The 26,764-nt window shown below is 47.0% G+C and overlaps 1 protein-coding gene across 1 annotated transcript in view; it reads left to right on the forward strand.

Annotated features, from left to right (window-relative positions):
- LOC144139765 (uncharacterized) overlaps positions 1 to 21,716 on the forward strand; it is a 44,465-nt gene extending 22,749 nt beyond the window's left edge. Inside the window, exons 6-9 of the mRNA XM_077672028.1 lie at positions 6,225 to 6,514; positions 8,513 to 8,788; positions 13,579 to 13,850; positions 21,159 to 21,716. Coding sequence (XP_077528154.1) covers positions 6,225 to 6,514; positions 8,513 to 8,788; positions 13,579 to 13,850; positions 21,159 to 21,291 — 971 coding nt within the window. The 3' untranslated portion in view covers positions 21,292 to 21,716. The remainder of the gene's footprint in view (positions 1 to 6,224; positions 6,515 to 8,512; positions 8,789 to 13,578; positions 13,851 to 21,158) is intronic.
- The last annotated feature ends 5,048 nt before the right edge of the window (positions 21,717 to 26,764 follow it).

Raw genomic sequence — 26,764 nt, forward strand, 5'->3', positions numbered from 1 at the left:
GCCAAGGAAGACGAGGATATTCCTGGCCAATCCCCCACGTGGGTATGTGCGATGTCAGCGGCCAGGCTGCGCGCGCCCATCTCCACGTGCGCGGACATCGCCGGTGGACGCAGGTTCAGGGTCGCTTAAGAAGTGCATTCGCACTTAAAAGCTTTCAGCTTCCGAGCAACGATCAGTGAAGACGGCCCAGCCTCGCTCTCATCATGGCCAGGCTCACATGCACGCTGCGAGGCCCGCGGTCAGGCGCGAACCAGCTGCCGAAAGCGCATGCGCTAAGCCAGCACTAGCGGTGTCAGCGGTTTGCGAATGCGGCGCCGACGGAGCTCGACGTGGCGAGTCACGGGGTGCGTTGCCCCGGATAAGGCGCAGCTGCGGTCAAATGAAGGTGCAATTTACCAGGTCTATGTAACCGCTCGGCGAGAGTAGTAAAGCTTTTCTTAAATATTCGAAAAAAAATTCTGCCAATATGAAGGCGAGAGGTTGTTGCTGTTGTCGCATCACCCACAAAAAGGGGCCGTCGTCGTTGGCTGCCTCAACAGGAGAGGTACCAAGAGTCCGTGACATGCGCTCATGGTGGGAACTGCGCCTTGGAGGATTGCGATTTTTTCTCTGGCGGCGTTGCTCGCCTATTGGCGGTGAGCGCGAACACAGGCGGCGCTGCGAAGCGCGCCTCCATGACGTCAGCTTAGGGATTCTCGCATTTGTCGTCTGCTTCACTCAGGATCCCTCTCCCTGCTGTTTCTTTGCGCTCGGTCAACGTGTGATGCTTGTCCGCACCAGAATTGGCGTGTGGGTAACTTTTTATCATAATAATAGGCTTAAAATCGCATACACTAGCTCATGGTGTCAATTAAAGTATAGTTTTGGATACCGCTACGGGAGAAACATTGCCGGCGCCACGCCATTCCTTGCGAAGCAGGTCCTGTGCGGAGCGCGAAGAGTCGGAGCTAGGCGTCAGCTTCTCATGTAAGCATTCGAACAAAAGGAACAGTCAGCTGCTAATAACCGACAACAGCGAAAATGGAAGACCAAAACAAATTCTAGGCCTTCAGGGCTGTCGGCTTTGGCAGAAGGCATCACAATTCCCGGTAATCATATGTAAGGTAAAACAGTTTTTGCAACCTTGCCGAACGCTCGAACGCGTTTTGTCACATCACTTTACGTTGCCAAGGCATGAAAGTTTGCCGACATGCACTATAGACTGCAAAAACTGTAGGTTGAGTTCCAAATAACCCAGTGTGTATATACGCGCGTGCTGATTCTATACCAGGCATCTAACCAGTATGGAGGTTTATTGAGCAAAACGAGTCACGTCTTCGTTAAATTTATAGTAACACATATATGTTTGTTAAGACCTGGAGGGATATTTCGGAACATTTTGCACAGCCATATCTTCCCGATATTCGGATATGCGTTATAGGAAAACTGCACTCGAGGAGGAGGAGGAGTAAAGGGAGGAGGGGAAAACTTTGTTTCACAATTAAATCGATCTGGTTAGTGGGCCGGGTCCTCAGTTCAGGACAAGAGAGTAAAAGTAATTTTCTTCAAATCATAGAACGCCATCCCGAGTAGAATAGGATTTGTTCTTCGCGCCTGGAAGGGTTGAAAAGCAATAAAGAGCTACTTGGAATTCTTCTTCGGTTTCGAGTCTTGTAATATATGCAGGTATACTATTTATTACGTTAGTTAGCGAGTATATCATGCCTTCAACACCGTAATCATGTCATCATTGTTCGAGTTGAGAGTCAGTTCGTTATGATAACGTTATAATTACGATAGAAATTCGGAGCACAAAAGCCGCCTTCGAGTATACTGTGGACCACGTTGTTTAGGGCGCGATCGCGGTGGCGTAGCACAAACCTTGTCATTGTATTTGCATGTGAATAAACAAAGCCGCTGCGGATATGCACCTTCTTGCACGCAGCCGTAATGAAAGCCAATTTGTGAAGAAGGGAATGTATGCCATACAAAATGAAGGAAATATCCACACGACCTTTGTGAGGTGCCCAAACATCCCGAAACCTCCTAATAAGAAGTTGGTGACGCCGCAGAAAAATTAATGCATTGGGCAGAAAAAAAATAGCAAGAAACATTAATCCGATACAACACACAACGAAAGAAACAGAAGAAAGCCGCTTTATTTCCTGCTGTGCGCTGAGCGTGTAGAGGCCGCTGCTTGGTACGTAGTATTAGACTGTTGAGTCCTCATAGGAGCATATCAAAAATTCTGCAGGGAAGCCTACGCATTTTGAATACTTATCGAGAAGCTCTGATCGCTGATCCTCGCGAATAAGCAAGAAAGGACGAGTTACACACGATCTTCTGACCGATACTCTGAAGAAAGTTGTTCTCTATCTCTTCGTGTGTTGCAAACTTGTGGGGGATACAGCTTAGAATTATTCAGATGCGTCAGAAGCTGGCAAAATAACTGAGTCGCTAGAAATACGCTTTTTAACGCACTACAGCAACGAAGCGGGCGATTTCTAGCCCAGGCACTGTTGCCCCTCACAAGCGGAGTGTAGCAGACGACAGCGGCGCGGATCCCTAAGCCGACGTCAGAGCCAGGGGGCGCCACTCAAAGATCTCCCCGAGAAGACCCTTTCCCATCCCCCCCCCCCCTCCCCCGGCTCATGACGTGAGCTTTGTGTCTCGTGCCGCTGTCGTCAGTTGCACTCCTCTCGAAGAGCCAGCCGTGCCTGTGCTAAAAATCGCCTGTGTTAATGCTTTAGTGAACTAAAAAGCGCCTTTCCATTATTTCAGTTAGTTTGCCGGCTTCTGACACCTCTGAATAATTTCAAGCTGTATCCCGCACAGGTTTTCAACCCACGAACAACTTTATCAGCGCATCGGTCAGAACATCGGGTGTAACTCATCCTTTCAAGCTTATATGGGAGATTATGTGCTCACAGCTCCTCCATAGATGTTGAAAATCTGTAGGCTTACCTAATGTGTTTAGGAGAAGCTCTTATAAAGACTCTGATGAAGACTCTTGTGTAATGCTCCGCACCAAGCGGCGTGCCCTTAGGCGCACGCAGCACACGGGAAACAAAACGGCTTTCTTCCATTTCGTTTGTTGCTGTTGGTTTTTATGAATGGTTTTTTTTTCTGTTCCGAACGCTCTATTCTTTCTGCTTCGTCATTAACGTCCGAATTGAAGGTTTGGGGATGTTTTGTAGGCTCACAGTGTGAATATTTTCTGCACGCTTTATGCCGTACATTCCCTGCTTCAAAAATTGGCTTTCGTTATGGCAGCGTGCAAGAAGGGGCATCTCTCCAGCGTGCGTTGTTCATTCACATGCAATTGCATACAATGAGAAGTTTTGTTCTACGCCAACCAGACACGGCGCAGACAATATTGTCCGGAGTACTGGAAGGGAGCTTCTGTGACCCGAATTCCTATAGTATCGTTATCACAACAAACGTACTCTCAACTCCAATGCATAATGGATAATTACCGTGATTAAGGTTCGAAATACTGGCTAACGAACGCAATAAGTAGCATACGGGCCAGTTTCCAGCATAACAAGAATTGAAACCGGTGAATATCTACAAGCAGGTCTTAATGATTTTCCGACCCCTTTAGGCGTAAAGAACAAACTCTGGCCTACTCGGGCTGACGTTCTACGACTTGAAGAAAATTACCCTTCACCTCTTGAGTGTTGTTTTACTTTGGGGCATACCTGAATTTGAGGCAAATACGGTTGCGGGAGATGTACCGTAAGTGTCCCTCCAGGTGTGAAAAAGTATCGTGTTCTTGCAATTTACCGCATACTTGATTATCATATTTGTGCGTGCGTGCGTGTTTGCCGAATAAGATCACTTTTAAATTAAATAAAAACTAGCTCGCCGAGGGAACATGTTATGGCGGCACACGTGTCGAAATGACGGAAACCGACTATCACTAGCTCCTATCCGTACTGACTGTGTACGCTCCGTACTCTTTCTGTATCAGGACAGAAAATCAGTATTGAAAAACGGGTGTGTTATTCCCAAGTCTCGCTACAAATATTAAATAGGGTTTAAACCACGATTGCTCTGTAGATGAAGGGGTTATTGTGCAGTCCACTGTATACGAGCGCAGCCTGCGAGCTTTATGAGGACCCTGCAGCAATTTCGATAAGCGCTTTCCCTTTTTCCTTTGCGTCTGGAACCACTGCGAAAGCTATGGTTATCGCCAGCAAGGAGCGGCATTGCGTGGTTTGCTCGTCGCACCAGATACTCCTTCCATTCCTGCTTTGTTTTTGGTGCTTTTTTTAGGTTGCTATCGAGAAGCGTCCAGTGCTGCAACTGAAGAAAACCGACCAGCAGCCGCTACATGGTTTTAGTGAAGTAATTCCGCCCCTGGTAGAACGTCAAGACCGGGAAAGAGAAAAAAAAATCTTTCGTGCCAGTTTCCAAGTTATCTGATGAGCATAGAGCAGAAATTTTTGGCTGAGGTACTTTGCGACCCCCTAATCTAAGTGCTGGGTGTGTCGGGTGACTACGTTGTGCAAGCATTTAAGATTAAAAAAAAATTGTTGCAGGGTCCCCTTAACCGAACAGCTTATTGGTATCGTTCGAATTGCAAGGTTTTCTTTGAGAGACCTCTATACTAATTACAAACTCGGTATAAAATTTGCGCGCGCCTATACCAACAGGGGAATATATGAAACTCCGCCTACATTTATTGTGCCAAACAATGCATCTCGGCATACTCTCATCCTGTGACAACGTAAAGTGATGCCATATAATACTTTCCAGCGATCGGCAAGGTTTCAAAAAATGTTTAACAATCGTTATGCCTCCTGCCGAAGACGACAACCCCGAAGGCCTAGGATTTGTTTTCGTCTTGGATCTTCGTTGTTGTCGGGTATTAGCAGCTGACTGTTCCCTTTGTTCGAAAGATAGCCGGACACAAAAGCTTACGCCTAGCTTCCACTCTTCGTGGTCCGCACAGACCTGACTTCAGAAGGAATAGTGTGACGACTTGGGGTCAACAGTTTGCCGGTAATCAATGACCATTAGCCTTGATTTTTTACGTCTAACCCGTTCTTTGAATATATCTCTTTAATTATGTTTTATTGATGTTTTTTTTGTTTTTTGCTAAATATCGCTTCACTGATATCTGTAACGCTCTACCTGCCTGTGTGTGCGTTTCTTTTGTACTCAGCACAGGAGGTCCCATCGACAGTGTAAACTCTGGGACCTCCTTCTGTAATAATAATTGCCATTGTTCTTCTCCTGCCTGCAAATATTTTTCAATAAAACCTGAAACCTGAAACCTGAGCACAAAGTTTCTTCCAGAGCGGTGTCAAAAACCGTACTTTAAATAACGCCTCGGGCTTGTGTATGTCATTTAGGTCTTGTGGTAAAACATTTGGCCATGCGAAATCGGGTGCGGGCAAGCATCAAACGTCAACCGAGCGCAACGAAACACCGGGTTGAGCGAACCCGAGTGAAGCAGATTACAAATGGGAGAACACCTATAAGCCTACGTCATGGAGACGTGGTTCACAGTGCCGTCCGTGGTCGCGCTCACCGCCAACAGCACGCGCTGGTTGCTGCTCAGCAAAATTGGTTGATTGTAGACTTATTCATTGAAATAGATTGATAGTAAGGTGGGCTAACATGAATTAGGATTGGTCAAGGGGGATAAAGTTGAATTAGTACGGATTACGGTAGAATAGCATAAATTTAAATGGAATAACGGTTGATTACTGATTGATGGGAATTATTAGTGAGATGAGATTAAGTCGGAATAAGAAGGTAGATTGGTTTCTAGCCGGGCTGCAGGTCCCCATAGTACCGGTGTCGTGTGAGAATGTGGTTGTGGTGCGGGGTAATTCAAAATTAGCTTCTCGAAACGACAAGCTTCGGTAGTACAGCAGCACCATTCCGCGTACTAATAATGCAGAAACTATTGTGTTAGGTGGATGCGCTTATGTTCCCTTCACGCTTGGCGCAAAAACTTCACAATATCGCCGCTAAAATTATGAACTACGAAATAACGTTTTCTCACTATATTACGAGAGTGCTCATTACTTGTGGACGCGCATGTCTTTGGGAACAGACTTTGGGGCTATTGATTTCGTAGCCATTGCTGCAAGTAGGCCGTATAATTCGTAAGGAAGAGGGAAAATCTTGCGAGGGATGTTTTGTGCTGTGCCATGCAGTGCATTTTCCGCATATAAATTTTTTTATAGTCTATTAGCTTTTCACTTGGCGCCGTCGACCTGTTGTTGCAGGCGACCTTGTCGTCTTCGCGCCAAACCACCGGCAGGGGGTGCTGGGTTTCCTGCATCCACCAGGCCACGACGACGTCCGGGACGTCGCCTTGGATGACGTGGGGGTGGCGATAAAGTGGGTCTTAGAAAACGCGGATTCCTTCGAGGCCGACCCGAACGACCTGGTTCTCATCGGCCACGGATCCGGAGGTTACATGCTTTCGGCAGCCATCCGGCAGATGCCGAATAACACGGCACGCCGCGCAGTCTACCATGGTCTAGTCCACGGCTCCCTGCTACCCCTAGATCAGGCGAGTCAGTCACCGGTTACTTGCAAGCGAAAGCACCTAGCGCCATGGTGCGAGTTTAATCCCAGATGGTTCTGTAGGTGTCGATCCGATCAAAATACCTTCGTACTATTGTGATTCCTCAGTCAAAAACATCCTGGTCATTAACCTGCAGGCCCTCATTGTTACTTCCGGGCACTGGTTGCAGAAGGAACTCGTCTCCCAATGGTTTCTTTCAGTTTTTGTATTGTTTGTTGCAATTGGGCAAGATTTTTAGCACACCATCAGTGGCCTAGCACTGGCAACAATCATCTGCGAAAAGTTGCCCTGTACTCTGCGCATTACATTACGTCTTCACCATTTGTGTACCACATAACGAAAATTCATCATGGTAATATTAAACCACAGCAAGGTATTATTTCTGCGCTTTTGTTTATCCACCCAGCGCTTTACGCACAGCACTCTTTCGTAATATCTCTGTACTTGATTGGCCTGTGACGGGTTGATCTGGCCGCATGATAATGAGTGGAGGGTTAGGAGACGAAAGCACCGGCTGCGCTGCGGCAAATGATTTCGTTGGCTTTGAAGCGTGATGCTTACGCAGCGTGGGAGCGATTGCGATGCAGGTGGATTGAAATATGTCGTTGGCAGAATTACCGCATCGGCACAGTCATATTGAGCAGTGCTACGGTACCCTGGGGGCCACATGGAAACAATCAACGACCACTGCTTTTCTATCCGGTCTTATTATCGCGGTCCAGCATTAATTTCTCATGTAGGCCACTTCGAAACGCGGACTGAAGGCGATGAAAAGGGGCGCCTATAATGGCATGGCTCAAAGCCCACTTTCACAACGAATTAGGAGGAATGAGATATAATAGGGTCATACGGAGTAAGTCTATTCTTGCACACCCAAAAACGGTGCGCTTAAGACGTCTACAATCAACTTGAAAATCATGTTCTTGGTTCCGTGTGTGCGGGACAAAATAGCATTTCGTGCAACTGCACTGCCAGTCAATATTGTCGAGGTAAGGGTCTTTGACGTATTCTCTTAAAAACAAGAGGAAATTCCCCACCTTATGCCATTACGGAGTATTCTATGACGTCTCAAAGGATGACATCTGTTGACGTGCGGGCTTTAACAAGAGCAACAAATGGGTCATTTTCACACTTGTGAACCTACTTATTACGAGAGAAAGCTCCGTTTGGGGTGGTTTTCGAATACTATGCATACAGTGTTTCACTAAACTAAGGCTTTATTGCACACTTCATGGTGTCTGTCATTCAATTTACTGGATGATTGGGTTCAGGCTGTCCCTTGCGCAGAAGCTCCCGCACTACCGGGTTATCCGACGGGCCCTTCACGGGGTGACTGGGCGTCAAAGCTCTGGCGAAAGAGCCGCTAAATCCTCGCCTAGTCATGTGGTGTTGTCACAGCGAAGCTCCGAGCGAGCAGAGCTGCGACGCCTTTTCGTGGTGGACCCCGTGACTGGACATACCACCTCCCGCATTTTCACTCCGGTAGCTCAAGGTCTTTGCGACGCGATGAAGGATCTTGGGAGAGGTTGCGGACTAGAGGCTTCGCTCCGGTGCTTTTAAATGCAGAGCATTTCAGTAACTCACGATGTCACCCGCGTTGACTTCCGTAGTCGTAGTCCGCACCCCTCCCCCTACACTATACAAAAACCAATACTATCCGGCGCCTGGTTTCGACCCCTCGACCCTGCGGGCGGAACGCAATGTACATGGTGCTCTACCCACCGCGCCACGAAGCCGACACAGAATGGGAGGCTACGAACGCGCCTTATATCCTTGACTCATTCAAACTACGTCAAGAAGCTGCTGATACAACGCATTCACTACCACCAACTCCCCAAACACTAAACGTTAACGCAATACACCCACCCCCTATGCGACGCATTTACTCGAGTCCCCCTCGCGGGGGGATGGGCCCAATTTTTCTGGGGTCAGGCGCAGATTAGTGTCCATGAAAATAGTGGCTTGGCATGGAATTATGCACAGGAGGACGGCGAGCCGTACCAGAGCCTGGCTAAGGCTCTCCGCTGCCGGGGTCCGAAGACTTTGAGCGCGTGGCTGACGTGCTTCCGCATGACGCCCATGGAGGAGCTGGTGCTTGCCTCACGTTCAGCCCTGCCGCTGCCGCTTCGTTTCGCTCCCCACACGGGCTTGCAGGATCTGCTTGGCCGGAGCTCCGCTCTGGTGGACACCGTGGTGGCCGGATCCAGTTTGGATGACCTCAACAGGCTGTTCTACCATCGCATAATGCCGCATGCGCCGGTACACTACCCAAGTCGGCTCTTTTAACAGCAAAGCTTTTGAGCAAATCGTTTGCGTATGGTGTCCGCAGACAGAAATGCAAAGGAAATGCCGATCACACTCGTTCACGCGTTTCTCGAGCGCGCGCTCGTCAAACCAAACAGTAGCTCGTTAAATTTTGTAACAGCTTGGGAAGACGTCTCACAATTAGTTGAAAAGCTTCATGAAATGTGGGCAGTGAGAATTTGTTCACAGCATGCACGACCCCCCTCCTTTTCTGACACTGATAATGTAGCTATTTGGTTGCGAACGAGGGGAAGCAAGTGTAATCACCCGATAGGTTAGGTACTCATAGGAGTTACTTGGGAAGATTGGCCAACATTAGCCACACAAAAAAAATTACGCCCACCTCCCCTCGCGGGAATCCTGGTGTGATGCGACGCTGAAGGGGGTTCCATTGTGCGTTTCCGTTGGGTCGATTACTCGAATTGCGTGAGCAATCGTCGGGTAATGCGAGAAAGAGAGAGAGAGAAAGAGAGCAAGCGCAGCGCGGACGACCGTCGACTGAGAGACCAGCCGGAGCACGGCACTCCGCTTAATGCGCAGCGCGCCCGGAGACCGCGGAGAGAGAGGGCGCTGCACATGCGCACAGCGCGTTTGCGCCGCGCGCAGCGCCGCCCACCTGCGGAGTGAGAGAGCGCACCGCACTGCGCGCGCCACAGATGTTGGGGGAGAGGGCGCGCTATCACGGTGAGAGGAGAGGGGGCGAGCGGAGAAGAGACGCAGCTGTGCGGACGCGGACGCGGACGACGACGACGACGACGGGCGCAGGACAGGGCCGCGGGCAAGAGATGCTCCTCTCAGCGTCCCATCTAAAACTCCAGTGTTCGCTGTATTTGGCAACACTTGCTCGGAACGAGAAAGACACGTAATAGCTTACGCCCTTCGTTCGTTCGTACTTGTGTCGTCGTCGTGCGCATGCGCTCTGTACCGTAGAAGAGCCGCGACTTGAAGGTCGAAGCTGCTGTAGGCAATCATTCAATTTCCGTGTCCCGGCCGCGGCTAGTTCGCACGGCCGGGGAGGAGGCCGCGCCTCGAGACGCTCAGCTTGCAAAGCATCCGCTAGAGACGATATGTTCCGCTTGCACAATGGCATGCGAAAACGTTTATCAAAACGACGAGCCCACTCTGGTCTTGGTCACCATAAGGTCATGCGCAGAGCTAATTCGTCAGTGCAAACGTCGTCTGCTAGTGTGTTCCCGCAAGTGCGACGCAACCCCATTCCACTTGCGATCAACCAGCTATCTTCCTTGTCACGAACAAGAAGCACGAGAAACCGCTGTTACCACACGGCAATAAAGAGAGGCGGATAATTATCAGCTGGAAGGGGTTGTGTTGTGATTGTGGGAACAGTTTAGCAGAGGAAGGTTTCACCAAACGGTTAGTTCTGCGCATAAGAACTGTGCGATCTACCCTCCCTCGTTTCGCCGCTTCCTATACCGAGAGAAGACGCTGACCCACTCGCCGGTAACGCTCCCGCGATATTTATAAAGCATTCGGCGTATGTACAAACTCTGACAATTGCGCTGGGATACAAAACGTTAACTAAACGTATCAAAGTTCCCCGTCCCAGAAGAACACCGACCTAGAAGACACCAAACTACCCTTACTTACGAAAAAATGCTTAGGATTGCTAGGCAAATATTTTACATAAAATATGACTAGTCTTGGAAACAAGAGGGACTTCAACCCAGGGCGTTCGTTCCAAAACCCACGGCTCTATCTGTAAGCGGCTACTGCAGCTCTATCTGTAAGCGGCTACTGCAGAACAGCGGCGCCCTTTTAGCAGTTGCATAAAAATACAGAACGATTGTACCAAGCGAAGGAGTAGGGAGCGCTGGGCGCACACAGGAAATTCCGGGCTTGTATTAACAATGGAACGAAATCTCGCATCCCTGACGACGATCTGCGCGCAGCTGGGTTTCGATCAAGACTAGCCAAATTGATTGAAAGTGCCACATGCCTCGGGGAAATGTAGTTGGTCGAGCAGTTCGCTGCCGAAGTATGGTCCTCGCCGTGAACCAGCAGAAAACCTTCGACTATGTGTCGCGAGAGGAGCGGGCCTATTTACCGAATCAGCCTTTTTTCCATCAGCCTCTTTACCTAACTGATAATGTACATTTGAAGTGTCCATCATTAATTAAGTAAAGAGGCTGATGTTCAGCAGTGAGGACATGCCCAGGAGTCCTCCATCTGACCACTTCTCACATTTCAGATCGGTGCTACATGAAAACTCCTAACAATATTAAGTGCTACGTTCCCGGCCATCGTCCTATGAACCGTCATCGCAAGTGATGTCAGTTCGGCACAGCCTTGTGACTATGGGTGTTAGTGCGAATAAATAAAACCTTATAGACGAACTGAGGCTCAGAAGCCCCAAAATGGGATCAACCGTGCGCTGAAAATGAAGTAGAGTTGCCGCGGCGAACATACTATTCAGGTGCAACTTTGCCAATCATCGCAGCTCTTTAGAGAGGAATCACGTTAGAGTTATTCAGTGCGGCGCGAAGTAACTTCCCAAATCTACTAAAGACGGGAAAAGCTCGTTTATGCGCAACTCCAAATTATAAATATTTCGACACCATTTTTTTTAAAGCCACTCAAACTATAAGCGTTAAATGTACGGGCCCAAAATTTTAACTTCGGAATAGAAAAGAATGTTTTACAGCTCTACGAAGTGTTTTTGCAGCCTTCATATCTAAGTCGACTCCTTTTTTTAAGCGTAATGTCACTTTTTAAGGTCACTGTTTGTACGCAGTTTTTTGCCTCAGCTTTGATTTGACAGTTAACTTTTCAATTATGCTCTCGGTATGCTGATGACTGTGATGTTCAAAACTTCATGACATATATTATTCTTGTACAATGTCCAAACTAATTTGTCTATGAAGTGTTTTTTCGTACTAATCGCGTTACTTTATTCAGCAATGTATAATTGTCGCTGCTTTCAAATGTAGCAATGTTTGATATCTTTTCATGGGAGGTCCCCCGTACAGTTCTTTGGAACTTCGGGACCTCCTCCTGTATTGCGTTTGCGTTTGAACAATAAACAATAAACAATAAGGGAGGATTGGTTTGATCTTGAGCTTGGTCCGGTGGCGTTGGCAAAAAATTATCAAGGAAGTAACTGCAACGCCTCGGGAGGGTGCACAACCGCAAATAGGGTATTATAACAGTGAAGCCGGTTTTCGCATCTGATAGAGTACGAGCACAGGGGGCATGGCGTAAGCGCACAGGCAGGATACCATTTTAAATGTGATAGCCTTTTTTGGCTACTAAAACGCAAACAATTGAGCAGCTTGCACTAATGCAAGGCAGCAGGAACAGCCGAGCTGGAAGTCGACCTAGCTGCTTCTTCCTTGGATTCGCTGTAAGGAGGGGAAGGGGGGGATGACCGACCGGAACGGCCTTCTAAAATCCGGATAAACTTGGCCTCACCCCTCAACCTAGACAACTCTAGAAAGAACGTCGCAAAACTTAACAAAAGATAAAAATGCTAGCAAAACCGAGAAAAATTTCGCAAAACCGGAAGAAGCTAGTTCGACCTCCAGCTTCGCAGTGCAAGGCGCGCCATTTTTGGCTTTGCCATCTTCGGATTTGCCGTGGAACAGCTAAGGACGGAGAGAGACTCGCCCATGAAACTCGACTAGAACAAAACTGTGAAGTGCATGTCTGGTCGGATGGGTAGGGCCAGAAATATCTTCTTTTAGCATAGCAGGAAAATGACTGATTCCTTCAAAGGATTATAACACTCGTCTTTGTTCACTTTGAAAGATCTAGCCTTCGATGACTCACTAAACTCCATTCCACCCTACGAAAAACTTGTTATAACCGAAAAAAATGCAAAAAATTGGGAGAACATTTACCATCGCTGCCTAAAGCTAGTTGAAAGAAGCGCGAACGCTAAAAGTGCGTCCAACCTTCTCTGAAAGTGCGTAAAATCGATCGTCAAACATCCAAAGACCCAAATCGCAGCGAAGAGCGAACCAATTGGACGATTTTTCGCGGAATAAGAAAGCGCATTTATGAACAATCTAAATGTATACCGGTGCGTAGTTTATGACAATAAGGTATACAAATTGCACTCCTTCATGATCGATGCGTGTGTTGCCTTATGTAGAACCGTTCCCATTTGCGATTTTTAAGCAACCGTTTATACACAGTGGAAGCTTTGCTCCGCGCACGCGCGGCGTGTCCATAGATCTTATCAGAACTTTTCGGTCGACCAACCTGTCTATGGGAAAGTGCATTAATGTTTTGACAGAAGGCCATCGGTACCACTAAAAAAGCTTTCGCTGTAAAAAACTTCGCGCTACAGGGACCTAATATGGGCAGGAATGCCATAATATAGGCAAGGAATAAAGACATTTATGAGTGTTTTAATTGAGCGCTAACAATCAGGGGATACGGGGAAGCAAAATTAGATGCCCTAATACAATCGCGCGGTTATGTTTCTTGGCTGTGAAATTACGTCGGTGGCCGCCGAGCGGCCAAAACGAGACTTTGTGACGTCATAGTTGTCTATATGACGTCACAAAGTCTCTTTTTGGCCGATTGGCGGCCGCCGACGTAATTGCCGGTAAGTGGCCGCTTCGTCGTCACTGCTTCATCTGCTTTCCTTAATGTCTCCATTATTTGTTAGTAGTTTCCGATAAAACTGGCATCGTTGTTATCTGGACAAAGCCGTATTTTCAATGAAACAAACTTTTATTTTGTCTTTACCGATCATTTATATATTTTCTTCGACTTCCCAGCCCTATACCAACAAGACCCCCGACGCCCTGCGGAACTTTCTCGTGCGCCTGATTACCACGAATCCGGTTCCCAGCGACACCATCAAGGGTTTATTCAAGGCCCGCACCGCAGAAGATATCGCCGCCGACGTGCTGCCGTACCCGCTGAGCGTGTGCCCGACGCGTAAAGTTGCTGGGACTGCCCCTCAAGGATACCACTACGTGTCTGAGAAGGGCGAGCTGTTCGATCCACCTTTCAGCATCGCCAAGCTAGCAGCGTTCGCGTTGCACGGGTAAGCACATGTGTGCAACAAAATTCAGAATTTTCCCAATTTAAGTTGAAATTTTTAATACACGATTCCGGAGCGCCAGTTTTTTTCTATATAAAGCTTTGGCCTCGAGAACAAAAAATTACACTGGAAGGTCCTATCATGCCATCTGCTAAGCCATGCTTTTAAATATACAATTCCACACCGCCAGCTTCTTGCTTTGGTCTTGTCATTCCTAGGGGACCATAATAAAATACATGCCAATGGCTTAACAGGCCCTTTCCAAAGTCATGCTTTCAAATATACAATTCTACGCCGCCAGCTTCTAAGTTTTGCTATTGTCATTCCTAGAGGACCAATATAAAATACACTAGAGGCCTAAACTGCCATTTTCAGAATGCACGCTTTTAAATATACGATTCCGGACCAGCTTCCTGAGATAAGGTCGTGTCATGTCATACACGCCAGACGCCTAACACGCCATTTCCCAAAGCCACGCTTTTAAATATACAATTGAATACCGCCAGACGTTTGAGCTTTGATGTTGTCATTCTTGGGGGACCAAAATATTATACACTCCAATGGCTTAAAACGCCATATCTCAAAGCCACGTGAGGAGTGAAGGTGCATATATGATGTTGCATGAGCGGCTTCTACCCACGCACCAATGTTTTTTGCAATTTGCCGCACAACATGCGTCAGTCAGGAGGACTGGATAGGGAAAACGTTTTTAATGGTTGGGTGCCACTGCACCGGAGTTTTATGCAACATACCACATGTACCGACGGGGTTAACAGGGGTGGTACCCTTGGTCCAGGTCTCCAACAACTTCTGCTACTTTGCGTGCCCGCTGAAACAAACCGATATGGTCTTCACAGCAGTTGCTGGCCAGCAGTGCCTCCCGTTGCTCCGAATTAGGGCGTCTCATTTTGGAGACAGCCATTGTGCTGTTGGATTCCCATGTGGTGTGGTAGATTGTGGGTTTTTTTACTGCAAAATGGGCATACCTCTGTATATCGAGTCGGATAAATTTTGCTCAACCCGTCTAAGTTTGGGAACGTGCCTGTCGGCAGCTGTCTCCAATCGGTGGCTTCTGCCCTCGTCAGGAATTTGTGTGGTGGAGGGTATCTTTTCCGGATACCCTTGTAATTTGCCCATGTGGCCGAGTATTCAGGGGGACTGAAGTGGATTCGTCGAGGTCGGAATCGTCGGGTGCTGGGTTTGCAGTATATCCTCGAGCAACCCGGTTTGTCCCCATGTTCCCTCTATTCCCGAGTGCACCGGGGTCCACAGGATCCTGTGTTGTATCTTAGGTAGATGATCAAGCTGTTGGGGTACTCCATGACTTTGTGTAGCGCCACCAAAACGACAAGAACAAAGGGGGGCGACGGGTACAAGCGCTTACTTCCAACTGAGTTTATTGAAAAAATGCGTTAATTTAAAACACTTATCAAAAGAAACAAAGATAGGAAAGAACAGAAAAAAACAGCCCATGACAAAATTTGCACACAAAAATAATTCGCACAAACACTGTGACGTCGAGCAAAAGGAAGCACGAGGCATTAACTAAGGTGGCACCCACCCCCCACACAGATAGCCAATCTCCTTATCGGATAAGGCCACGGATGGCGCGGATGGCGCGGGCGGATGGCGCGGATGGCTGATATTGCCATAAAGACCTCCAATGACAACTCTCGCCGTGGTAGCCTGACTGGTGCTCTCGACTCAGTGTTGACGCCTGTTGGAAGCCGAGAAGCCAGAGTGTAAATTCAAGCTATTAAATGAACGATGAGCTGAATATCGCAATGAAATTACAGGAAACTGGGTTGTCCGAAAAGTTCCACTCTGAGTACTCAAACAGACATGGAATAGCACCGGAGCTATACAGACTACGCACGGTAACCAAACGCGCGCCATGGGCGATGCATCAGCATACGTTCACTGCGAAGCAGATTTAAACGAGTCACAACAAAGTTCAAGAAAGAAATTGGCGTATTGCGCACATAGGTGGCAGTCGACGTAAAGCGAAGTTTTAAAATTGTGCTTGTTCGCTGAAACCATCGCCTGCATGATTTTATGGTGGAGTTATCAATTTCCTCGACGTAAGAAACGTCGCGGTGAAGGGTCGTAACCAAGTGGGGTCCAGCTCGGTCATCACGTTCACATTCGCTGTTGGAACACCGAAGAAGCTCCGGCTGGCCGGCACGCTGTTTAGGCACCACTAGCTCCTAGCTCAGAAAACATGCATAGACTGCGGCATCTCCGTCGACAGTCGCTTCCTGTTCCTGCGGGCGCGATTGGCCAACGCCAGAGCTTTATAGGGACCTCCCGCCGTCTCGCCACTCGTTTTTCCGCCCCCGCAGACACAGCACGCGGAGGCCAGTGGCATCTGGTGTCAGATATAGCCCAGCGGCACAGCGTGCCATAAAGCAGAAGCAGCAGCATAAGAATCCCCTAATTGAAAAATCCGGGAGGAGCGCCAAAGCAAGTTTTAAAGGGGGCAAGAAAAAAAAAACGTTTGTTTTATCCAAGACATTTGGTGCTTTATATAACCCTCAGAGCTTATCCGGCAGCAAACACAACTTTGTTCACTGAGAAACTAAGCAATTTAAACCAATATTTCAATTCCCCCGCTGTCTCGTGTGCTTCCTGACATCAGCAATGATATATACTGGGTAGGTACATAACACCAGATGTAGTATGTGGACTAAGGCGACCGCTGTCCTCCAAATAGTGTTTCTTCGTAACCTCAATTGTTTGCCCCACCATTATTGCTGCTATAAAAAGATTTCGCACTAAATTAAAGACCGAATGGCTCCTTCTGCAAGCGTACAGTCCCTGTTTACTTTTAGTTACATTTTTCTGGCTTCGGCAAATCGCAAAGAGCTGCCTACCATGTTGCGTCATAAGTTCAGTGCGGAAAAATAGCTATGGTGTCGCGTGCCTATTCTCTGTTTCCCTCCTTGCACAGCTCATTTGAATGAAGTTTGCTCTAAAATTGGTGTGAATGTGCAACTAAACTTGCATTTTGTCTTAATGGCCACTTTAAAGCAAACAAGTGTGTCCCAGCTGCGCCAGTGGTGATGCTCAGAAGGCTCGCAACATACCCGGCTACGCGGCTTCACTCGCGCACCACAGTGGTGACGCTGTCGATGGTCATTCGGGACACGCGTGAGTCAGCATCGCCGCTAGAGTGGTGCTTCGACTATAGATTGAACAATGAGCAGACCTTCGTGGTTTTGTGGAGATTTAACAGAACATTTAACATTTCATGGCTGGCAAAGCTGTCTTTGTTACGTCTGAGGCATACTACTACTCGTTATCGCAGCTTCCCTCACAAAGACCAGTTCAGAGAGGCCCATATTGGAGCTGTCATTTTTCCATCGGCAGCGAAGGCAAATAGCACCTGACCATTTCAAGGAAGAATGTCTGGGTGACTATTCTTTGAATAAGATAAAGGTTAGATTCTAATTTCACACAACAGGAGCCTTGAGAAATAGACGAAGTAAGCACACGCACCCTTATTCCTTTTAAGCGTTGCATGATGAGAAAATATTTATTAGTGAATAGGGCAAACAGCTTAAACAGCCATTGCTGGATTTGTGCGGCAATGCGATTTCTCAAAAAACAGTAGTCTCGAAGTAACGCGTATAACAAGAGGTGCAGAGCTGCGACGAAGTCATCTTTGTTCAACCTAAGTCAATATTTCTTAGGTATTGGTTTCCGCTAGTCAAGAATACAATAATAGTGAGAATATGCTGGTACATTAGGAAAAGCAAATTGTCTAGAACGCTGAGGTCAAGAATGGACTACTTTCAGAACGGAAAGAATCAGTTTAAATTGTTAGGCCAGAAAGTAGAGAACGCACGTCCATGCTAGAGGTCGGCACCCAAGATCTTGGAATTACGTGTCTAATGTCTTACCCGCTCGTACACCTGGACAGATGTTCTCGGCCACTTTCTGGGTTTAGTAAGTTTAACTTATTCTGCAACTGTTGCGAGTGCATTTACGTAATCCCTCTGCCTGAAACATTTGAAATAACAGATAGAAGGCAATTCTCGCTCTGTTCGCTAATCTTCTACTAAGTTTCAGAGAACCGAGCTGAGATGCCCGCCTATATCGATTGTCGCGTAGGAACATTCTGTGGCGGTAATAAGCTGTAGAGTGCACTTCCATGCTTTTCAGAACATGTAACCCAAAGGTGACCATAGAGTGCTCAGGGAGCGAGGGAAGGTTGTCAGGGGTAGAAAGTTATAGGGAGGAGCCACTTTTGGCAAGGGCACAAACATGGCTATCATCTGTCGAGCTTCTGTGCGGCAAAAAACAACAACGCGGCATTTATATTGGAAAGTTTAGACATGGTTGACTGGTTGTGCCCTCAATGTTGAGGAAAAAATTGGCCTCAATTCACGATGTGTAGGTGATTGGAAAGCAAAGCTTTAAACGACACCCACAACCATTGCCCACGCGTCGTCACAAAAATTCACCCACGTGGCTCTACAGTCAAACCCGGTTATAGCGAACTGTAATATGAACAGCGATTAGTTCGATATATCCAATAGTTCGATATGGGCGAACCCCTCTATAACGAATTTTTTGTTATGAGTTCGCAAAAAGCCGGGACCCCCCCCCCCCCCCTGCCATTACCATGTAGAGAAACAAACGCATAAATTATGCCATTAACTTTCACACACCAATCCATTTATTGCATGCAATAAAACTACATTCCACCTTAACTGCCTTTTTCACAAAAGACCAGTGATTTTTGTTTTAGCTTTTGTTTTGGCGGAGGCGTCGTTTGTGCCGGTTCAAGCCCGTGTCCTTCAATATCGAAGTAATATTGGCAGAGCACGTCGACTATCGAAAGCGCTTCATTAACCTTTATTAAAGCACCGAAGAAACTGAGGATGTCCCTTGTGACATTTTCAGTCTCTTCGGTGCTTTCAGCAGCACCAGCTGCCGGGACATCAGTGAAGCTGTCTGTGCCTGAGGGGCTCACAGTGACGCAAAGTCTTGGTTGACACTCAGGAAATCCTCAAAGGACACTCCTTTCGGCCCAGCATCTGGAGCGTTGGCGAGCTCTTCGCGCAATTCGCCGATGATGCCCTCTTGGACCGGGCTCGCTCAGTGGATGTGCTCCGTCGTGAATCCCGGGCGTCGAAAACAGTTACGGAAGGTGTCAGGCGTCACGTCGCTCCATGCGAGGCTCAACATCTCAATCATGGGCAATGGGCATCTCAATCGCCGCTCCGACACCATGCATTTCGGTGCAAATTGTAGGCGCGCCGAGTTCGATATATCCGATGTGAACTTCGTTATAAGGAACGTTTCGCATGTATTTTCGTAACTGATTTACTGCTCTTCACTATATAGCATAATTCGCTCTATCGGGTTCGTTATAATTGGGTTTGACTGTACAAAGAGTGAAACCAGAGATTCTGCCAGCCGTTATCTGGAATTCGCGGGGGCAGCGTCCCGAACGCAGCAGCAGCGTCGGCCACGGCCGGGTTAAAGCGACGGACGCCGCCACTGTAGCCCGGCCGTGATTCGGGAGAAAGAAAGCGGAGAGGAGTGCCTTTCGAAGGGTGAGACAGCGGAACCTAGCCATTCTGATGTGGTAGCTTGGGGCTACACCACCGCGCGACGCAAGCGCAGACACCGAAACAATTCGGCATGTGAGCTTAGTGATTCCCATTTAGAGCAATTTAAACTAGTTAGTTTAGTAAGTTTGAGAATCACGAGAAAGCTTAGGGAACTTTTGTAATCGCGATTTATCAGAACCATTTGCTACTTTCGCCTTTTGTAATACCTTTTAAATTACAACCGCATTGGTATTCATCAATATAGAAAACGGAGTCCCATTCGTGCCAAGCAGTGCGCAGAAGGTAAGCGTTTCGCTAGCGGCGAGATGTCTGTATGCAGCTTGCACATTTTGTTTTCCCGCCCTGCAAACGAATCCTCAACGTATGTTTGCCGTACGACCACTTCATTGCGTCAGATGCGGGTTACCGTGGAGGTGCTGTCGAAGGAATTAATCAAGCCGTGCGAAGGCAGCGCGTAATGGACGCGAAGCTGCGCCAAAACAGGCCCAAAGCGAGTCAAAACGACCGTCACTCAGCGGACGACAAACTCGTACCACCAACATGGCCACCGGCGAGCATCCACTTTCGCGCGGGAAACGCTGGGTAAATTCGCTTCGCCATCTTCAGTGTCCTCCGTGAGTGAAACCCTCCGCTACCCCTCCCCCTGCCGCCGCGTCCGCCGCTTTGGGAGTTTCTTGTCCCACACGCCACGAAATAACCGTTGGCTGGTAGAGCTAGAAAGCTTTGCTTTAAAAATCATTGCAGTTGCTGAATTCGGTGGCATAACGAATTTCAGTAACAACGTGACTAAAGATGCCAAACAAAAGTGCCTTTGAAACGCAAGAAGAGTGCCTACGGGTAAGAAAAACGATGCCGTCCATTTTATACCGTCATAAAGTATAAACACGATGTCGATATCATTGTGGGAATGAATGATAAGTATGAAGAACTCCTGAATTTTGTGTAGAAGGGGCAAGGGTAGCGCGTGCTGACTGGAGAATTTAAATCAATGTGGTGTCATGGTGAATCGACCACGCAATTTAAATCACCTACGTTAACCAGTAACATTGCGCCTAAATGAAATTCGAGTGACTGTAATTATAAGGAGTCTGTTGACTCACACCGTAATGACAGCTCTATTTCCGCTTGCTCTGAAGCGTATTGTATTTCTACTACGGTATTGTTATTTTTAATCAGACGAGAGGCGCTACTCGAAGTTTAGGCAAACACTTATGTATTTAGGAAGCCATGTGCCGGTTGAGAAGACAACTGGCAGTTAGAAGGCGTTGAGGTAAGGTAAGAAGGCGAAACGAGGCCTGGCGGGGGACACAAAGTTGTCATAAAACAGCTTGTCACTAGTTGTGTTAGGAGCCCTTCTGTGGGACGCTAAACACGTGGCCTATTTTTCTGTAGGGAGCTGCAAACTTCGAAAAGAGTACATAGCGGGCAGAGCTGTACAATCCGGCGGAGCCATGACGCCACTCGGAGCCCAAAGAAGAATTTATGCCAGTAACGTTGGTGAGGAAACGGGAAAGTCCACTGGGAAATCTTTGAATGTGCGTGGAAGCCGTACAATTCATGAATCGCAGCTGCCCTTTCAACAAGTGTTGCCCATTACGTCTGTTTTGCCGCACCATGTTTCGACAATGGTTAGAAGTGCTGAAGCATATCTTTGTGATGTTCCTAAACTTAACTGTACACTGCGTGCGCATCTGGGCTCATCCGTCCTGTACAATCTTCCTTTTTGCAGGGCTGTTCCCGAATTGAGGAATGGGACCGCCTGGCCGCCTTTTCGTCTTTCGCCCCGGACACGCTTCGTCAACGCTAAAGGCCGCGAAAAAATGAGGGACATGAGTGCGACATGCACAAAGTTTAAAATGTAGGCTCCACGACGCGCATGCTTGTCATGCTCGTCTACAAGATTAACTAGAATTAACGCTGTGGCCCTTAGTCTTCCTGGTGGTCTTAAGATCAGTCTAGCGGTAGGCGACAATTATTCGCGAAATCTCTTGGGCACTCTTCAGCGTTTACTTTGTTAGCCGTATTTTTTTCCACACCCTCACAAACGTGACCATAGGCAAGCACCGATTTATTGCTTTGTAATTATCGATTGAGCCCTGTTTCGTAAATGAACAACACTATAAAAAAGAATATTTACTTTCTACACCAAACTGTGTTTATGTACATGATGTGTCTGAAGCGAGAATAAATGGGAAATGGTAAACTTTGTAAAAAGTACGATGCTTATGCATGCTGGTTTATATAAATTAGCTTGTTATTAGCAATTACAAAACCTCAGCAAAGAAATTTAAACGGACAGTTGGCTAATCTATGCAGGGGATTTTATTAAAGAAACGCCCCTAGGCGAAGCCTAAATTTGTTTTTCAGGCACCAATAAATAAACACGCAGGGTATCCTCCTATGAATAAGTTGGCTGTATTACGTACATTGAGCGGTCCGCGCGGTGGGGTCATAGCGCATGAATAAGCTGTTTCTCAACCAAAAACTGGTAATTGCTAAACTACGCAAAAATGTGCAATTATTTTGTTCGTAAAGGAAATTTTTAAACCCAGAATATGTGAAGCCACTTTCTCTTCCTTTCTAAGAATATCTCTTCCTGTACGTACTTGTACACTCCTGTACGTACTTGTAGAAGTGTGCGTTCCTGTACACTTCTTGTGTACAGCCCACGGTTTAATTCTGAAATATCGTTCTGTTGTAATACGCAACTGCTGGAAGAACCTCGTTGCTCAACTGCAGCAGCGTAGGGGAATAATCGTGGGTTCGGATACAATTTTTGCAGGAGCCGTAATTTTTTTTTGCTCTAAATTATCCTTTTCGGTAAGCCCCAGGCATGCTTTTCCTATATTAGTGTGTTTTGGTAGTTTACAGGTCGATTTTGGAGTGGGCGCTGCATATCACGTTTAGTTTTATACACTCCAGGCACTTGCCTGGAGTGTACCTATTTTGCAATGCTCAATCGCATATATGTGGAACCCGTAAACGCGAATAAAAACTAGAAATGAAAGTCCAAAGCATTTCTGCCACTAGGTGACAGACATAAACAAAACCAATAATCGCAAACTTTTCACGGAGTCCGCAAGATGTACTTATACCTAATGTCCTGCTCATAATACCATCTGTCATCCTCCTGGTAGCGTTAGCAAGCAGGTTTATTGGACACTCATCTCCAAGTCACACCTAAAAAGGTTTAGAGATGCACAGTTTGCTCAGTAATTGCGCAAATTTTCAGACCAGAAGGCCCCTAAATGACTTGTATTCTTTAAGTAGAAAAGCCCACCATTCCCCCAAATAAGGAACCCGTAAAATACACCGAAACCACGAAACATGCACTCCCTCTTCTCATGAATTGCATCAGAGGAGCTCACAACCAATGCTATCTCCATGAGCACAGGCTATGCCTACTGCATTGCTTTTCATGTGCTCACGGCTATTTTGTGCTGTACACTGCGAACATGATCGAACTATGCCAATAGTGCTAGTACTTCGAAACACTGCGTAAATGCACTTTATCTTCGTGTAAATGGTTGGAATACGCATGCGTTCTAGCGCAACGAAAATGTTCCCGCGAGCAAAGATAAGCTTCAAGAAAGACACGCCAAAATAACAGGTTTCCCAAAGACACCCTTCGCACTTACAGTTAACTTCTTCGCCTCAAACCAGCGCCTGATGTGTTTTGGCTCACCGTGGAACAAGTCTGTGGTTCGGTTTACACCCCTCTAAAGTTTCGTACTTGTACTCATGCGCAGTTCGCGCTTATTTTGACTATTGCCCCGTCTACTAGAAAGGCAGCTGACACTTCTCCAAGTCCACGACCTCGCCTAAAGCCGCAGAACGATACAGTCAATGCGCTATAAAGGTGACTCGGTGATGTGTGGATATGCTTACTAAATTTACGGGGCGAAAACTTTGTTATCCCTGCTATAGTAATGGGATACCTTGCTTGCAAAAGCCCATAGAGGTTGCAGATGAGAACTTTCGACAACGTCGTTGTGTGCGGTTCTGTAACGGATACCCGTGCTATATTTGTGATGACCTATAAAAAACACAAACTATAACAAAGCTGATCCGAAGGAGCAGCATGGCTGTCGTCTTCAGTAAGGCAAGCTACACGCTCAGATGACAACGTCCGCTGTTCAAAGAACCCAGGCTTACCGGCTGTCTAGGTGGAGTATCGCATTCATCGAAAAAAGCTGACATTTTCAAGACATGATACGTCTTTTGTAACGATTATTGCTTCAACTTCGCTGCCTGCCTGCTCTTGCAAGTTTGTGAAAAGTGCTTCGTTACACATTGTTTCCTTAGTGAAAGGAGGCTTTACTGAGATAAAGGTCATTGCATTAAAAATCAACATTTTGGTTCGATTAACATGACATTAACGTGCTGGTCTTACATCTTGTCCCATTTTATTGAAGGTATTGAGGGTTGTGAATTTTTGCAGCAAACTTTATTGAGCGAAGCACACTCGAAAATGAGGTTCGATTGTTTGAACATCCTGGGTATCACAGACAGCCGAACTAGTCGGTAGGCTTCACGCCGAATAGTATGGCATGGAAAGAAAGAACACGAAACACTCAGCACATGCTCTGATATTCAAATGTTTACTAAATATTTAAACGCAATAAAAATTTACTGGGCGCGTATAATATTTGTGCTATTTAAAAGTAACCGCGAGCAAGCACCCACACGCTAACAGAAAAGGTCAACAGATAGCGAAACCCACTTAAACTGCATCAAGTACGACTGTACCAGGACAGCAAGACACAAAAAATGAATATCCCAGTTTTGTACTTTGAAATGTTTGCTAGTATTCAATTGTCAAGCTTTTGCGTGCGATTGTTTCGAATACTCGCATACTTTAACCGCGCTGGAAACGCTGGCTTGACCTCTGCCTATTGCCGTTTTAGAGCGCAGCTCTTAAGCTCCCGCTCCTGTAGTTTCGCGTTGCCGTCGAACTTACTGTAAACGTGCGAACGAAGAAGACACCGAAGATAGGGGAGATGGAGCGAGCAAGAAAGCGGAGGTGGAAAGTACGGCGAAAGTGTGGAGGAAGGCTAGTGTGCCGAGGCCGCCCGAGACATGCTCAGCGGCAGCGACGGGCTGCGAGATAACCCCAGGGTAGCGTGTGCCGTCATGCGTTCGCTGATGACGCAATCACTTCCTGAGACGCAGCAGCTCTGCGCCGTCACCGAGCAGGCTGCAGTTCGCGCGGCGCCTCTTTCGCATTAAGGAGTGCCGGAATCGCCAGCCATTTTTTAAAGGATGATCTACCTGTGGAGCACCACTTGCGTACTCTCCCCTCCCCCCTTCCTTCCGCCTTCCTTCCTTTTTCATTTACTTTTATTTCTCTTAATCCACTTTCCCATTAACTCTTTTCTCGTTTCGCTCTCTCTATCCCTCTTCTCTTTCTGTCATGCATTCGGTGCTCCATTCAGGCACTAATTCATTTGCTCTTACCCAATAAAAAATTCTTGCATACTTTTTTTACGTTATTCGTATTTAGTTCTCCTTTCTTCTTCCCTCATTTCTTCTTCTCTTTCCTTTCCTTTATACCCTGCATCTCGGCCTTCCTGTCTATAGTCCCCGCGGTACGATAACGTTACAAACGCCCAAGGCGGAAGGAAGGCTTCAGACTACAGTAGGACAGCCGCAGGGACTATGAACTGCAGTTACAAGTAACGAGGTCGGGGGTAACGGCGCAGCAACATGGGCGCCTTGTTGGTGCAATTGCCTCCACTAGCGGGCGGGGACTGAGCGCTGCCCAGCCACCTAACAGCACAAGCTGTTGCCTCACGGCGAATGTTTCACTTAAAGGCAGCACTGAGAGCATTGAATGCTGCGCGGGGAAACAGGAGCAAACGAATATTTCACAGAATGGTGTATAATTCCCCTGTCAAACATACCTATTAAAGTGCACATACGCCGAGTGCACACGGGCTCCCCGAAGGACACTTTGGCTTAGCGCTGCTAAACGACGAAATAAAGTGTCCTTGGTTGTGATGTCAGTGAAGATAGCTGGCGTTATTTTCCGCAAAAAACACGACCTTTCCGAACCCCATCACCCTAGAAATATTGTTAACTCTCATTTGCATTATTGGGGACATGCCATACGTTACACGTCTTGACATTTTGCGTAATTTTTCAATGTTCTTTTTCTTATTTTTTTTAATTTTCACAATTTCGTTCCACCAATTCTCCCCATTTACGTTATTATAACGATTACACTTTAGGCTTTCCCGAAATCTGCATTATTGTGGAAATGCAGGGCGTTACACGGCTCGCCAGTTTTGGTAATTTTATGTTTTTCATACTGTTTTTAGTTTTCCAAAATTTCATACCACTAATAATCTCCATTTACGCTATTATAACGATTACTAGTGAAACCTTCGCGATATCTGCATTATTGTGGAAATGCAGGGCGTTACACGTTTCACCATTTTTCGTATTTTTTCTATTTTTATTTCTCATTTTTTCAAAATTTCGCGCGACCAGCTATCTCTATTTACGTCATTATAGCGATTAAAGTTGGAACTTCCGCGATACCTGCATTTTTGTGGAAATGCAGGGCGTTACTCGGTCTGGGCTGTGGGGGTACTAGGCAAAGAATGCTACGTAATTAAACAACTCCAGCGCTCACGTCGAGCGCTACCGCAGCATGTAAAAACAACTCCCCTACCAAATGCTGATGATGGAAAGACCCCCTACTTGGGAGAGGTCCCAACGGCCGCCGCATTCTTTACAAGCCAGTGTGGATAATTGGAGACATGGCTACGAGTGTGCCAAGTGCTACTTTTCGAGACGACCTCCAGATACCGCCACCGCTGCCTGAAGTCGATGACGAAAGGCTGGTTGAAGTCTACAATGCTGAGGATGACTTTGCATCCGCCCCTCCCTGTTAAAAAGAATACGACGACCTCTTCGACGCATATGACGTCGATTACTAGCCCTGCAACTATCCAAATAAAAAAAATGATGCGGAAACTTAACTATGTGTTCTGCAATGCTCACCTTCAAAAACTTCGGCATTCAAGTCTTGAGCGTGAGTGCAAGCTTTCCTGAATTTTAAGGCCGTGTCTAGAGTGCCGTCCGACGGTATTATAAGCACTCCACTATATCGACGTCCACCGGCGTTTCGGGGCAAAATTGCAGAGTCTGGCAGTACATCGCTCTAGATAATGTAAAGCTAGGCAACCTAACCTAAACATAACATCAGATAACCTAACGCACACAAAGACATCATTTAATAACACCAAAACTAACCTAAGGCATAAAAATTACACCTCAACTAAATAACAACAACAACAAAAAAAACAACCGAGGCAATAGCCGGTCTCG

The sequence above is a fragment of the Haemaphysalis longicornis genome, unplaced genomic scaffold (assembly GCF_048455015.1).
Source record: "Haemaphysalis longicornis isolate Haplotype H1 unplaced genomic scaffold, Haemaphysalis longicornis Haplotype H1 scaffold_5, whole genome shotgun sequence".
NCBI lineage: Eukaryota > Metazoa > Arthropoda > Arachnida > Ixodida > Ixodidae > Haemaphysalis > Haemaphysalis longicornis.